Source organism: Aulonocara sp. 'chitande type north' Nkhata Bay, linkage group LG5 (genome assembly GCF_057382095.1).
Source record: "Aulonocara sp. 'chitande type north' Nkhata Bay isolate Kocher_YH1m ecotype deep benthic linkage group LG5, A_spYH_male_GT1.1, whole genome shotgun sequence".
NCBI lineage: Eukaryota > Metazoa > Chordata > Actinopteri > Cichliformes > Cichlidae > Aulonocara > Aulonocara sp. 'chitande type north' Nkhata Bay.
In genome coordinates, this window is record NC_141348.1 from 29787396 (window position 1) to 29802759 (window position 15364).

Sequence of the window (15364 nt, forward strand, 5' to 3'; positions counted from 1 at the left end):
TTCCCCCCCCCCTCTCTGCCCATCTCCCTCAGCCCACAGTTTCTCCTGCGTCCTCAGCAGACATGGCTCCAATCAGTTCTGGTTCCTCCACGTGGACGTCCTCTGGTATCCACTTCTCCATTGTCTCCATGGCAACAGGGATGGGCCCCTCTTCTAGTGGCAGCCAGGCCACGGTGGCATCGGTAGTGACGAGCACCTTGCTGGCAGGCTTGGGTGTCGGCGGAGGGGTCATCTCCTCCATGCCCAGCTCTGTTTGGCCCACGCAGGCGCCTCAAGCCACTCAGAACCCCACTCGTCCATCCACCGCGCCCGCAAAGTCCAACAACGAGCAGACGCCACCTCAGGGCTCCGAGACAGACAACGCGTCTGAGGAGAATAATGCTCCGCACGAGGGTGAAGAGGAGGGGGAGGAAGGCGAGAAAGATGGGGAGAAGGAGGAGGAGGAAGAGCAGCAGAAGAAGAAGAAGGAAAAGACTGGAACTGACAATGGGGAGAAACAAGCAAACAGCACTCTGGCCAAAAAACCTTTAATCCCCACCCCCGCATCCACAGCCAAAGAGAAAGGAGAAGGGAAACCTACAGTTAAAGGCACCACAGTACCTCCGAGCACTGGTGAAGACGTGGAGAGCAACCCTACAGGTGTAAACCCAGTGTCCACTCAGGAGCCGCGTAATAGCAGCGTAAAGACGCAAATTCCCAAGAATTTACCTACAAAGATCCCCACTGAAAATGAAAATGCAAACAGCTGGCCTTTCTCTGTCCACACTGGTGAGCAGGACATTTCGATTCCTGTGTTGTTGTTTTTTATTTCTTTTTTTTCCCCTCCTCATACTGAAAAATCTTTTGAACTCTTGTTAAGCCTTTTTTCCCTTGTTGTCGGCTGTTGTGCCAGGCAAGACTTCTTTCCAAAGCACAGTTCTGTAAACACCACCAGCACTTACAGAGACCAGTTTAGCAGAACAAATAACTTGATATAAGACGCTAACTACACTGGTTACCATCTCGGTCAAAGACGGAGCCCCAGGCATTTGTGTCACTACAACACAGAGACCTGAAGGAAGAAGTAGGCTGTCTGCCAGAGGGACTGCGCCTCAAGGAATTCCTTTAAGCATGTTTTAAAAGAGTTTGTTTCGAGGGAGAGCATTTATGAAGATGTCTTTGCCTCTTTTTTTTGTCTTATTTCCCCCTCAACAAACCATGAAAATACTAGAAGTGGCACTGAAAAATGTTAAAAGGCAGTTGCCGTTAGTGATTATCAATAACAATATAAACAAACAACACTGCGGTTTTCTTTTGAATCTGATCAACCAACCCAATCACATTGTTTTAATCATCTAATTAGAGTTAATCTTGAGCTCTTGTAAAATGTGTTTGTTCTCTCCTTGATTTGTGTTTGTGTTTGTTTTTGTTTTTTTTCCATAATGACTTCTGTCTAGGCTTTTAATTTTAGGAAACAATTTATTTCGTGAACATTGTAGAATTAATGGAGAAAAGCCTAGCATAGTGTCCCAGCGTTTAACTGAAGAGAAGACGCAAAGACTAACCCTACTCTGTTCCAAGATTTCCATTTTATCTGCGAACAAAACATCAGAATAGCCTTTAAATATATTCACGGAGGCACTTTATAAGAGCACAGATGAAACTGTATAAGTCGTTACGACATATTTAGACATTTAACATGTGTTTGTTTTGTCTTTCAGACAGAACCACCATGTCCAATGGGATGCCGCCACCTCACCCGGGGATGGGCAGGATGGTGTGGATTGTCCCCTTGGTGGTGGTGTCTGCTCTCACTCTGCTGTGCCTCATCATGCTGCTAATTGTGATGGTCTACTGGAGGTGAGAGAGAGTTCACAACCTCATTCCCGGGGCTCCATCTTAGTTTGTTAGAACAGTAAATTGCTATGATGAAGTGCTGTAGCCTTTTATTGAAAATAAAAAGCCTTATCTTTACTGGGTGTGGGGATGATGATGTCTCTGATTCCTCCTTTAGAGGTATAAAAATACAGCTGCCCCTCACTCACACTGGACCTCTTGAATGCATTTTTTTTCTCTGTTCATGTTTTCTACTAAGTAAACCACCTGCGTTTAAGTGTCCTCAGCATGGTTTGGGCTTAGCAAGGGTACTAATGCTGCTTTCTTCCCTTTGCTTTGTACATTTTGCCCATCACCCACTTGGGTGAGGGGCAGGAGACCTGAAGGCCCCGCAATGCCAGCATGGGTCCCAGCTGTGTCTTCATCTGCTGGGCTAATTTCCAGCCATGCTATTGGAGCCCGAGTAATTACACAGGCCAGGCCACAAGCACATGTCGGCTGGTTAATGAGTAACAAATGGCACTGTAGGCTACTTCCTCAGCTGGTCCTGTGTATATTTACTGCCGCTACTTGTAAAGGATTTTATTTGTTTATAGACTCTTTAGAAATAAATATTTGAAATGTGTTAAATGCATTTAAATGTTTTTTTTTTGTTTTTTTGATTTGATCGCCACAGCAAATGTTTATATCACCTTGCTGTGACAGATAATAAAACAGTGAGATATAATTAAAAGCGGGGTTATTGGCTCCACAGAGGTGTAAAAAACCAGAGCTGAAAGCAAGATGACTGTACAGATTCGGTTAGCGAGAGTTTGGGTATTTGAGTAGAAAAGCAGGGGCAGCTTTGAGATTTGAAATGGCCATCGCAGCTGCTGTTGTGACAGCTCAGACACTTCACAGACAATGCCTGCTTCCCTTAGGGAAAAGGCTACGGTGAAAGATGAAATCAAGCCGTTTACTCTTCATCCTCTGCGTGGTCTCTCTTAGTGACACAGAGGCTAAACCCGTGAGTTTCTCTAGTTCCAGATGTTTTGTTTTGATTGATTGATTGATTGATTGATTGGTAATTTATTTCAACATGTGAACAATATACAAGTACATTTAGAAAAGAAATGAGAGAAAAAAATATATACTATACAAATTACATACAAAAAAACATTCTGATTAATTTACATGTTGAAAGGGAGTGGGAAGAAGTATACACTTATTTAATCCCACCCCTGTCCCATAAATTATCAGTGAATATTTAGTCAGCTTCATTGTTCATTATCATATCGGCTTAATTCCACCATACATTTGATTTTTAGAGGCGTCTATGGAGAAATGTGTGGCCAGTGAATTATCTATTAAAGCTTCCCTGTTTGGGTTTATCTGAGGTTATGAGTCTGGTGTTAATTGCTGGTGTTGCCCATCTGGAAGCCTGTGAGGCTCAAGGTGTTGGCTGAAAACTGACAGATATAAAACCGAGAACAAACCCAGTCCCACCTCTTTTTTTTTCTTTCTTTCTTTTCTTTTTCTTCTTAATTGGAATTCATTAATAAAGCTGTTAAACTGGCCTTAATGCAAGCTGCTCTTCTGAGAGTCAGGAAGACGACATGGACGATGCCGATTAGTTAGCAGGACCACATCTGCCCTCAAAGGAGGCCATTAGATCGGGAGGCTGCGACTGAAACCGGGGGGAGCGCTCCTCCCCCGTTTGTTTTCACCTTTCCTCTCTCGCGCTCTCTTTTCTCTCTATCAATTCTCTCTGTCACCGTCTCTGTTTGGCTCCTCTCTTTGTGCATTTTCTTTTTAAATGCAGTTCCACCTTTTTGTTTCGGTTTCATCTCTCTAAGAATGACTAGCATCTGCTCCCTCCTCTGCATGGCGTACAGGTAGGGTTAAAGCTGGGGTATGTTAGCACTGGGATGAAACGTGGGTCTTATAGGACAGATTGCATGCGAGTTGGTATACCAGGTGTTCCGGTTCCTCACTGGTTGTTGTCAGTCACGCTAGAGCTGCTGATTATTTTTAATGCACAGCTGACCTTTTTACAAATCTGTTTTAATATCACCAGATAAATAACCTCAATACTTACGAAAGAGCATGGCTGCTTGCAGTTTGTCACTCTGTGAACTCTGAACTTCAGGCTGTATGAAAATTTTGATTGAATTGTCCTGGCAGTATTTGCAAAGATCCAGGCTTTTTGAAACAGCTTTTTGAGCAGCAGCAGAGGCAGCAGCTGCTGCCAACAATGAGTATTTACTCCAGAAAATGCATCTTGAAGTTGATTTCCTTGTCCTCAAAGTCCCTTGAAAGAGGCCCTGAGAAGAGAAAATGTGTTTGGATTAGTTGTCTTCGGTTTGCATAAAGAGCCAAACTCGGCTCGGCGCTGCAGCGTGTCACCGTGAGTTGTTTACCTGGTCCCTATAGTCAGCGAAGGCTCTGTTTCCAGGAGCCACTCACTCTGTGTGCGATCAGCTGTGTCCTAACTTCTCTGGGGTTTTCATTAGGAGTTTTCTGCTGTTGTCATTCTGTTCAACATTTCTATGCTGATGTTGACGGACCGGATCTGAGAACAACCGGCTAACGACTCCCTCAATACACTTGGCTGCATCATTTGAGCTGATAGTGGGTGGGTTTACTGTGCCACATTCACTATACTTATCTCTCTGGGTCCCTGCAGGAGATTTTTCCAGACAGCTCACTTTTATGTGGAGGAGAGCAGCTCTCCACGGGTGGTGGCCAATGAGAATATCCCAGTCATCCCTATACCAGGTGAGCTATGTTTTCTATACTGTGCCAGAAATTTAATTTATCAGTTTTAACGAGCCAGCGTGTACTTTGTCACACATCAGACTGAAACGGGACTTGCATGAAGCCTGTTTGGTATGATTTGTATGTGAGGTTGTGGCTTTAAAAAAGTACTGTATTGTATTAGTTAATGTGCAAAAAAAAAGTTGGACAACAAGCAAGTTGAAGTTTGCTAAAAGTGATTTAAATGAACCAAAAAATAAAGTAATGGCTGAAGTGTTTTCTCAAGTTCTCCACCGCTTTAGGCTAACAGTAGCAGATCAGCATTTGTTTGCTAAAGGTAATCCATAAATGGTTCAGGTACATGATGGTGCCAGTGAAGAGGTAATTTATCAGACTACAAATATAAGGAATCACTGTTGCAGATGTTCCCATTGCAGAAATTTTGAGTCTGATCTAATAAATCTGTTTTTTAACCATAAAAAGATTTAAGACAAAACTTAAATTTAGTTTATTAAATCTGTTCTGTAACCTTAAAAATAGTTTTTTTTAAGACATAAACAGAGGACTAATGGAATCTTGACTGACTTTTATCGATTTATGTCTACTGATGTATTGCACATTTACAAGGCGTCATTAAATCTTTTCAAAGGGTTTTCTGTATTACCTTAATGTCTGCTTTGCAGTTTCTGTTCATTTACATGTGAATTGACTCCGGAAACAGCACTGTAGAAGTTGTGTGACTGGCTTTTCTTAGCCCTTATTGTCCCAGGCAGCAGTGGAGTGGCAGCTAGTCGATATCAGACTTTACTTTCACAGTCGCTTTAAGCTCAGGGACATTTCAAGGCTGTGACATCAGTCGAGCTATAATCATGATGCTAGTATTGACTCTGCATGCACTCTGTTTTTATTGCTCTTTCTTCGTTTCTTCCCTTGTTTCTCTTGTTGTTTGTTTGTTCCTCTCTTTTTCCCCCCCACTATATTTTCTCTCTGCTTATCTATTTGTGTGTATTTGTAGTGATTCAGAAGTTTGAAATGGAGCCGTGGGACCTTTAAGCCCACCTTTTGTTCAGCTTTATGTCCTGTCAAGAATGGGCCTAATCAGCCTTAGTCTATTACACTTTCTAGCTGCCACAAAGCCACATTTCACCCAGAGCTACTCTGATGAACTGATCAGGCTGATAAGTCTCTTGAAACTAATATAGATGGAAAAAAGACACTTTGATAAATGACCAGATTAATAGGCAAGAATTCACCTCTATGCTGTAGCCACTGAGGCAAGTAAAAGCCTCGGAGGCCCCAGCTGCTAGTGTGTATTAGTTAAGACATTGGCCAGAATCGGCAGCGATGACAGCTGGGTCTCCTGCACTGTCCCTGTGTGATGCTGACCAGCCTTATCAAAGATCTTTCATGTGTGATTTGGAGCTGATTTGGCTCAGATGAGACAGATGTGTCTTCCTGTACAGCTCAAAATGCCAAAATCTAGGTGTTTGTGATAGAGGTCACTTGGTTATTTATTTATTTTTTTAAATCTTTTCCTTTTGTTAAAAATAATCTACCAGTCTCACTGATGTAGTGATGCCGCGTAAAAGTAAACAAAGTCACAAATTTCTTTAATTTCTGTTAGTGAGTAAAAAAGCGATGACATAATGGGCACTTGCTGTTTTTACTGCTTCCCCTGCAGATGACATGGAGGCCATCCCTGTTAAGCAGTTTGTGAAACACGTCATGGAGCTCTACAAAAACAACATGCAGGGTTTTGCTGAGGAGTTTGAGGTACTCTTTTGACACAACATTGTGAAGCATTGTTAACCCTCGCTGCGTACAGAGTCGTGTTTTACATCAGAGCTGGGTTTTGTTGGTCTGCATGAAGGAGCTAAAACATCCATTGTTGCCTTTTAGTTCTACTCTGCTTTACGTTACCTACAAACTAAACAAGAGGTCATGTATGCCAACATGCAGCTCTTTGATTGGGCAGTTTTGACAACTTTGTGCTGACAGCAGGTCTTGCAGTCCTTTACTACTCATTTGTATTTACAAAAGAAAAGGTCCTGAAGGTTTATTGATAAAGGAGCATCACCATGAATGGAGATGAGCGAGTGGAAAGGGTACGAAAAGCTTTTTAAAATAATTACTGTGTTGTTGCTGCGTTTTATGTATTTCTTTCACTTAGACAAAGAACCATAAAATCGAGCCAATCCAGTGGATCTGCTTTGCTTTCACGCCACAAACCTCGCCACACTCTGCTCGAGGGAAGAACTTTCCTCGTAGTCTTCCTGTGTGTAGTTTACCGCTCAGCCATAAAAGGCCAATGGTATGTTGTTGTCACCGAGTCAGACAGGCTGTGTATCTGTATCTAATGTAATCTCAGGCAAGTTCGATCAATCTAAAGGTCAGAGGTCAAGCTTTATGAAAATCTTGTCACTGCAATCTTCACTTTCCATTATTTTAGATACATCTACTAAGGGGTTTTCACACCAGTCCAAACCCAACAAACCAAATGAGAAGTTTCCAGATTTTCTTTGAAGTAAAAAAAAAAAGAAAAAATTACGTAAATTTGCATAAAAGCACATAAACTAGTGCTGATACTGCTAAACTACTGAGCGCAGAATTTATCTTTTGTGCACGCTCTCTCCAAATGGGCCTGCCAAATCTGAACAATGGTTGGACATTATATCATGCACACACTCGTGCGCGGGGTTGCTAATTTTGAACAGATGGTTGAGAGAAAGATGGAGAGAGAGACCAGAGTGATGAAGGTTAATTAGAGAAGGTCTGTCTGCCGGTTGACCGGACGGGAACACACTCTCTGTGTAACTAGGTTAAGAAAGGAGGCAAAAGCTTCACCCCCAGTGTATTCCTTCTAATTGGGGTCATGTAATGTGATGCCTGTGTGCGCAATGTTCAAATGCACCACGACGAAGCCGTTTTGGACGTGATTGTTTTTTTGGGGGGGGTGACTGAATGCATCGTGCTGTAGAAAAGAAGAAGGCTGTTCTACTAGAGGCTCGAGTTCAAGCCCCAGTTGCAGCAAGCATCTGCTCTGAAGCGTCCTTGAATAAGGCACAGAATCCATGCTAGAGGTTCGGCTTTAAATTGGGGGCTATGAGCTGTGCACAGGGGAGATCTGTAGGGTGGAAAAAAATAAAACTTCCCCAACAATATAGTATCAGAAAGAACACTGAGATTTTGAGTAAATATAACTTCTTTTTAGAATGTAATTCTGTTAGATCTAGCCTCCTTAATAAAATCAATTTCTGTTTATTTTTTTTCCCTCCCTGCAGGAGGTCCAACGCTCCACAGCCGACCTGAAAATCACAGCAGAACATTCCAATCATCCTGACAACAAGCACAAAAACAGATACATCAACATTGTGGCCTGTGAGTCAGCTGTAAAATCTGATTACGTCTGCCGCTTTGGATTCCAATAGTGTTCATAAAACGGGTTTTCATCTTTTTAATAATTCTCACAAATATGTCAATGCTTCCCCTTAGACGACCACAGCCGGGTGAAATTACGGGCTTTGGCAGGAAAAGATGCCAAACATTCGGATTACATTAATGCCAACTATGTGGATGTGAGTTCAACCAGCCACTTAACATTGTTGAAGGTTTACTTTTCTTTTTTTTTTGTTTTTGAAATGGAAAGGTTGCGAGTCTGAACCGCTTCAGCTGAACAGCGACTTGAATGAAGCAATAGTGCGATGTGAAAGAGTTATTGGCAGCGCTAAACGGCTTGCTGACAGCTTTGTTTAAAATATCAATCGAGGTGTCCAAGTCATAAACCTGACAGATAGTAATAAAAAATTTTTACATTTATATTTGAGAAATGTATTCATGCATGAATACGTATCATTACTGTCAGCTCAAGGAGTGAATTTCATGACCGGCAAATGTTTCGCCAGTAAATCGGTTGCATCAGCTATATCAGGAATATTGATAGAGGAGTGATTGCATCTTACCAGTAAACAACACTCCCTCCACTCTCCTGTTTTCAGGGCTACAACCAGCCCAGAGCTTATATAGCTGCTCAGGGCCCTCTCAAGTCTACATTCGAGGACTTCTGGAGGATGGTGTGGGAGCAGAACACTGGAGTCATAGTCATGATCACGAACCTTGTGGAGAAAGGAAGAGTAGGTTCACTTTGATCTATCGCATAATCGAAGCAAACATTTGACTGTAATTCAGATAGGTTCAAATGTAACTCTGTGCATGCTGTGTGTTTCAGAGGAAATGTGACCAGTACTGGCCAACAGAGAACAGCGAGCAGTATGGAAGCATCGTGGTGACCCTGAAAAGCACCAAAGTGCACGCTTGCTACACATTGCGCCGTTTCCTCATTAGGAACACTAAAGTTAAAAAGGTAACCAGACACTTGCACTATAATAAACTTTGTCTTAGTGGGTTGAACCTGCTGAAATATTGAAACATCGACATCACGGTCCAGTCAAAAGAAAACACTGGTCGACATCTGCCTGCTTCAGAAATGTATTTCGTAAATATGAATCTGCTCTAATGGCAGAGAATTTTTGTGTACTCTGAAAATTATTAATATTGTTCCAATTTGGAATTAGTGGGAAACATCTGATTACACTGAACAGATCAACGGATCCAAGCCAAGGTTGTATCCATGTGTAACATGAGATGCGTCATGTTTTTTTTGGAGGGGGGCGCGGGGGTTTGTGGATTATAATTAAAAACCTTCCCAAAAAATGAAATCAGGACAGATTTATAAGGGTAATCAGATTTATCAGGTCACATTTATCCAACATGTTCTCTCTCTCTGACTGTTAAATCTTAACGCAGCTTTCATTATCATTCATTTTGGTATGGTCCCCACCCCCAGACATTCAGTAACCATAGTGACTACCTTGCACCAGTCATTTCCTGGAAACGAATATTTAGTAACAACTATTCTTAATATTAGAACTTGTTTTTGTTGTGGGGATAGAACTTTAAGTGATTGTGGGCAGGTTACAGAGTAAAATGTCATATTCATCAAACCATTAGTGAGCCCTCATGTCCTGTGAACGGAGGCCGTGCCAAATTTGCGTCAGGACAGAATAAAAGCAATCACTGAGAAATATTGATTTGTAGTATCCCTACCCTCTAAGGGATTATGTGGACCCAAACAGCACAGAGCAGTCACAGGATGTCCTTGTGTAAAGGTGAACGGTGCGAGTTTTTCTATTCATTCATCACCCATTTTTCTTTCAGTAGCCAGCCGTACACAGTTCATGGGTAACCACGGGGAGATCCAGAGTTTTTTGTACATGCTTACGCTAGGACACGCATTATAATGTTGTAAAGAACAAATAAAGGCTTTATTTTTATTTATTTTTTTATTTTTTTCTGTTTAGAAATGCTGAGTGGGAGATTTCAAATGCTATGCTGTTTATCTCCCGACTATTTTGTTCCGTGCTCAGAAATGTTGTTTCTGATGTCTTTCAGGGGCAGAAGGGGAACCCGAAAGGGAAACTAAACGAGCGCATTGTGGTCCAGTATCACTACACTCAGTGGCCTGACATGGGAGTACCGGAGTACACCCTTCCTGTCCTCACCTTCATCAACCGCTCGTCTGCAGCTCGTGCTGCAGACATGGGCCCTGTCCTGGTGCACTGCAGGTACATCATTATTACTTAGCTCCTGGGCTAGATGAGTGTTACTTATTAGCATTAGGCTCATATTTGCTGACCTGGCCAAAAGCTTCCTGTACGGGTTTGCTTATATTGCTTGTCGCTCTGCTCTTCAGTGCAGGCGTGGGGCGCACCGGAACATACATTGTCATTGACAGCATGCTGCAACAAATCAAGGACAAAAGCACAGTCAGCGTCCTGGATTTTCTCAAACATATCCGCACACAACGCAACTACCTAGTCCAGACTGAGGTAAGAAGCACTAAATAATCAGTTACTCTGGGAAATGTCTCTAAAGGTCATCTCTGATTAAAGATGGATAGGGAGTTATGAAAGCTGTTCACTTTGATACTCTAAGCTCAGGTAAAGGTCACGCTTCCTGCAGTTTCAATGCAACACGCAGAGCAAAATGTGATGTGGTGAGACCAGAATGAGTCCATACTGGCTGTCCTCTGGCAGCACTTTAGTCATTTTTTTTAACTATGGGATGATTGGTCATAGTTACCTGCTGCCCCTATCCATTTATATTCCTGCTATCTTCTCTATGAGATCAGTTCACAGACAACTGTCAGGAAATGTGATGTTGTTGTCTCTTCCACGGTTTCATGTAAGCTTTTTAGTACCAGTTTACCTTGGAAAAAACAGTTAATTTAACCAGATATTACATATTTTATCTTAATACCCTCACTAAATGTTAGAGGCAGGTATTGTAGTTTTGATTTCACTGTCAAAGATTTGGATGTTACATTAGAAGTCCACAATGACAGGCTGACCCACCTCACGGCATACAACCCTGAGAATGTCCAACAAAAAGCAGACTCCTGGTCACGCTCCTGACCTGCAAACTCTTCAAACTGAAAACTGCCTTTTGGTATCGGGCTCATAGCGGCAGACCCAGCTCTGATCAGCACTGATGATCCTCACCGTGAAAGGTTCAGTTTGACAGAGAGGTTTCTGCCTGCTGTCAGTTTGACGTCTGCAGTGAAAGATTTCCAGGAAGCAACTTTTAAAGGGGAATCGGACAAATTCAGATTAAATGTTTTGTTTTCTTTTTTTATTTCTTTTGACTGACTCTACTAGTTACTCTGCAGAATCCAATATTTATGATCTAATCATTTATATTTTAATTAAATATATTGTTTTTATAATGTCTGTAGATGTCTGATTTTTATCTTCAGTAAACAATGCTAAAACTTGGCATGGAAGAGTACTTGGAATTAAAAATGTATAATAATAATAATAATGTTTTTTTCCTAACAATCATTTTAAATAAGCATTTTAATTAATAAACTCACTTTTTGTCAATAAAAGTAAATCGGCTTGGTGGCTATAACTGGATGAAGTCTAGTTCTTACGTAATTTGGGATACATCAGCTTTTTCTGGTAAGAATGGCTCCTTTGTTCTCCACATGTCCATCTTCCTCTGTTTTTTTTAAAGCTCTTTGGGAATCATCTGGTTGGAGGGAAAACACTATTTTGTGCCTGTTGTCTCTGGCTTTTTTCACATATTCAACAAAACAAATGGGAACAAATTTTGTGCTTTTGCAGCAGGTTACCAGTAGCAAAGTGCCTAAAGATACAATTTAAAATCAGTTCTTTGCTGCGTTGTCTTTTATGTGTTGACACATCACTGATTCATCCTTTGAGTTTGGTGCCTTTTTATGTTTGAATGATTCGTAGGTCAGTGTCAAGTGACTTAACAAACAAAACAAAAAATTCCTGTGAGACTGTTTAGGTATAACGACTGGACTGAAAATGAGCGAAAAGAGAGCGTTGTCAAAATAAAAACTTTGAAACACCTTCAAAAAGCCTGGAGAGATATTGCTGGAGAATCTGGCTCCTTGGAAGCAAAATATAAAGATACATTGAAACATTTCTGAATGCTCTATACCTTTTGTCTCCCACCAGGAGCAGTATGTTTTCATCCACGATGCTTTAATGGAGGCTATCCTGAGCAGAGAGACGGAGGTGCCCGCCTGGCAGCTTCACAGCTATGTCAACAGCGTCCTTACACCCAACTCAACAGGCCGCACACGGCTGGAGAAGCAGTTCAGGGTTAGTAAGCGCGCAAGTCTAACTAGTCGCGTTAGACGAGCTGTCTGCGTCAGCAGTGGCTCCATCAGCTGCATTTGAGGTGGTCTTTGACTCAGAAGCTTGTTAGCAACACGCAGGCGGCTTTCCACTCGCAGACAGAAATAAATTGAGAGCGTCTCTGATGTTGATGCTAATAAAGTCATGTCTGTCACCCCTGCCGCCTTATGCAAAGCTTGATGAATGTTTCATTAAGCTCCTGCTCTTTCAACATCAGGAGAGACAAACTAATTGCTCCCACATAATGTCACTTCCTCCTGAGATTCACATGCTTGTTATTAATGTGAAAGACTTGCTGTTGATTTTGGGGTTTAAACAGTATTATATCTTAGTTTTTATGTGTTTGATTTTAATTTACAGCGACTCTCCGGACTAAAATCTAATTTTGCCTTCTCTCTCGCCAGCTGCTGACTCAGTGCAACACACGCTTTGTGGAGTGCTTCAGCGCCCACAAAGACTGCAACAAGGAAAAGAACCGCAATTCCTCAGTGGTTCCCTGTGAGTATTTACAACAGCATACTTGACATGGAGCCGAGGCTTCGGCGAACCAAGGTCATGTCGAACAAGCTCTCGGCAAGAATGTGTTTAAATAATCTTCCACGAATCGTATCAATCTTGTGTTGGTTAATTTTGTAAATGAAAGGAAATGAGAATTGGACTCAGATTTGCTTATGGCAGATTTTGCAGCCTCTCTTTATTCATATTTCCAACATTAAAATCTGTTGCCGTAGTCCTATAAGTTAATCTTTCCATGCCTTGGTGAAACCCTGATGATGGAAAAGGAGGTCCTTGTTGCTATAGCAACAGTCGGGACTGGTAATAAATGTGTGCATTATCAGTCAGTGCAATATTACAGAGGCCGGGGTTCTGATTCAAAATGTGTTTTTCTATCTCTGCCTCTCAACAGCGGAGCGAGCAAGGGTTGGACTCGCCACTCTGCCTGGCATGAAAGGAACAGATTACATTAATGCATCCTACATAATGGTACAGTGTGATAGCTCCTGAGAGATTTATTTTTTGTTTGTTTACTCTTTGTCATTGTGGGGTTTTTTGTGTTTTGGGGTGGTCTTTTTTTGAAGAATTTTATTGACTGATGTTTCCTGTCTTGCAATTGTTTGACAGGGACAGTGCTGAGTGTCTGAGAAAATAGCTATAAATGAACCAGAGTTAGAGCTAGAGACTAGTTTGTAGCTGTGTCCCTGGCTAGTTCTGAAAGAGCGATCTATATTTAAATGACAATGATGGTGATTGTGATGTGGAGGTTACAAGTAGGTCCATAATTTGTTGAGCAGAGACATGAATTTTATAGTTCTACCTCACAAAACCACCACATTGTCTTTACTATGTGATCGGTTCTGCAGCATTTGGCTGAATCTGAGCAGAGTATAGCCCTGAACATGTCACATTTCATCCTGCTGCTTCTGTCAGCAGTCACATCATCAATAAGAACTAGGGACTGAGTTCCATTTCCAGCCATACATGCCCATGCCATTAACATTGCCTCCACCCTGTTTGACAGATGACGTGTCATGCTTGTTTCTCTCCTTCTCCGTATTCCTGTCTCGTCATCATGCTGGTACATTAGTCTCGGTTCATCGGTCTGAAGTCTTTGTTTCAGAGTTCTTTTAAATGTTTCCCGGCAAAGTCTGATCTGCTCTTCTCGTTCCTGAGCGTAACCAGTGGTTTGCACCATGTCGTAAACCCTCTGTATTTACATTCATGAAAGCGTCTCCTGATTGTTTATTTCAAATTACAAGGAAAAACTGCAAAACTACATTGAATCTGCTTCAGATGTTATGTCTTCTTCATTTGTCGTGAAATTACAAAGCTTCACCTGGACATGAAATGTGGTCGTCAGTCAATTCTTTACTAAATTTTGGATCTCTTGTATTAAAATGCCTGGAATTCTTAAACATTTAATTCGAAATTTAATTTCAACTGAACTCAAATCTGCATTTCATTCACATTTCAGTTGTTTGATTTAAAATCACCTGTGGTGGTGTACAGAGGCAAAATTACTTTTTCCACAAATTATGGACCTAACTACGTTTAAGGTTTTTTTTTTAGTGTGGGAAATATTTCATATGCATGAGTGCTGTGGCCTTGAGAAAAACTAAAAGCTCACTGTCTGTCATTTCAGGGCTACTACAGGAGCAATGAGTTCATCATTACCCAGCATCCTTTGCCTCATACCACCACAGACTTCTGGAGAATGATTTGGGACCATAACGCTCAAATTATTGTCATGTTGCCCGACAACCACGGCCTGGTAAGTAATGGAGGAAGAATATACAATTTTTCTCTGAAGTTTCTTATTTGTCTGTCCCGCAGTTTCTGATGGACGTGCGCCGTTTGTACGTGAACATTTAGAATGAAAATGAATCATTAGTGAAAAAGTAAATACCAGGTTTCTTTCATGGTTTCCCTGCAGGCTGAGGATGAATTTGTTTACTGGCCGAGTCGCGAAGAGGCCATGAACTGCATCGCCTTCACTGTCACACTCATCAGTAAGGACAGACTGTGCCTCTCCAACGAGGAGCAGATCATCATCCATGACTTCATTCTAGAGGCCACACAGGTAGCTGCTCCTCTGCCTCATTACATCAGTGTTGGGTTATTATTACATGACGCATCACGTCAGGAGTTCATCATCTTTATTACATTTTATTTCAGTGGGGAAATGCTGTAATGTGTAGAATCCTAATTAAACATGTCATGGGTGTGCGCTCTTCTTCTCCAACAGGACGATTACGTTCTGGAGGTGAGGCATTTCCAGTGCCCTAAATGGCCAAACCCTGATGCCCCTCTCAGCAGCACCTTCGAGCTCATTAGTGTCATCAAGGAGGAAGCCATGACTCGAGATGGCCCCACTATTGTGCATGATGAGTATGTTTATATTTACCTTTATGGCTTTTGTGATGAGAAAAGACTAAATAATCTTTGGGTTAAGGTTCAAGTTAAGTTAATCTAAATGTGAAGAGTTCAGAAGGGAAGGTCTCCTCAGATGTTAACTTAATTTTTGGTAGATGTGGTGACATTGTAGGGTCTTCATGTAGGGTCTTCACGAGTGGGATACAGATGGAGTGCTT

General features: G+C 41.7%; 1 protein-coding gene across 1 annotated transcript in view; it reads left to right on the plus strand.

Annotated features, from left to right (window-relative positions):
* Positions 1-15364, plus strand: part of ca16b (carbonic anhydrase XVI b) — a 110685-nt gene that overhangs the window by 90386 nt on the left and 4935 nt on the right. The window contains exons 12-27 of the mRNA XM_086292872.1: positions 33-768; positions 1701-1839; positions 4481-4572; positions 6233-6324; positions 7833-7929; positions 8044-8126; positions 8547-8681; positions 8777-8911; positions 10000-10172; positions 10301-10436; positions 12093-12239; positions 12680-12773; positions 13183-13259; positions 14416-14544; positions 14707-14853; positions 15019-15161. Of these exons, the coding sequence (XP_086148998.1) occupies positions 33-768; positions 1701-1839; positions 4481-4572; positions 6233-6324; positions 7833-7929; positions 8044-8126; positions 8547-8681; positions 8777-8911; positions 10000-10172; positions 10301-10436; positions 12093-12239; positions 12680-12773; positions 13183-13259; positions 14416-14544; positions 14707-14853; positions 15019-15161 (2555 nt within the window). The remainder of the gene's footprint in view (positions 1-32; positions 769-1700; positions 1840-4480; positions 4573-6232; positions 6325-7832; positions 7930-8043; positions 8127-8546; positions 8682-8776; positions 8912-9999; positions 10173-10300; positions 10437-12092; positions 12240-12679; positions 12774-13182; positions 13260-14415; positions 14545-14706; positions 14854-15018; positions 15162-15364) is intronic.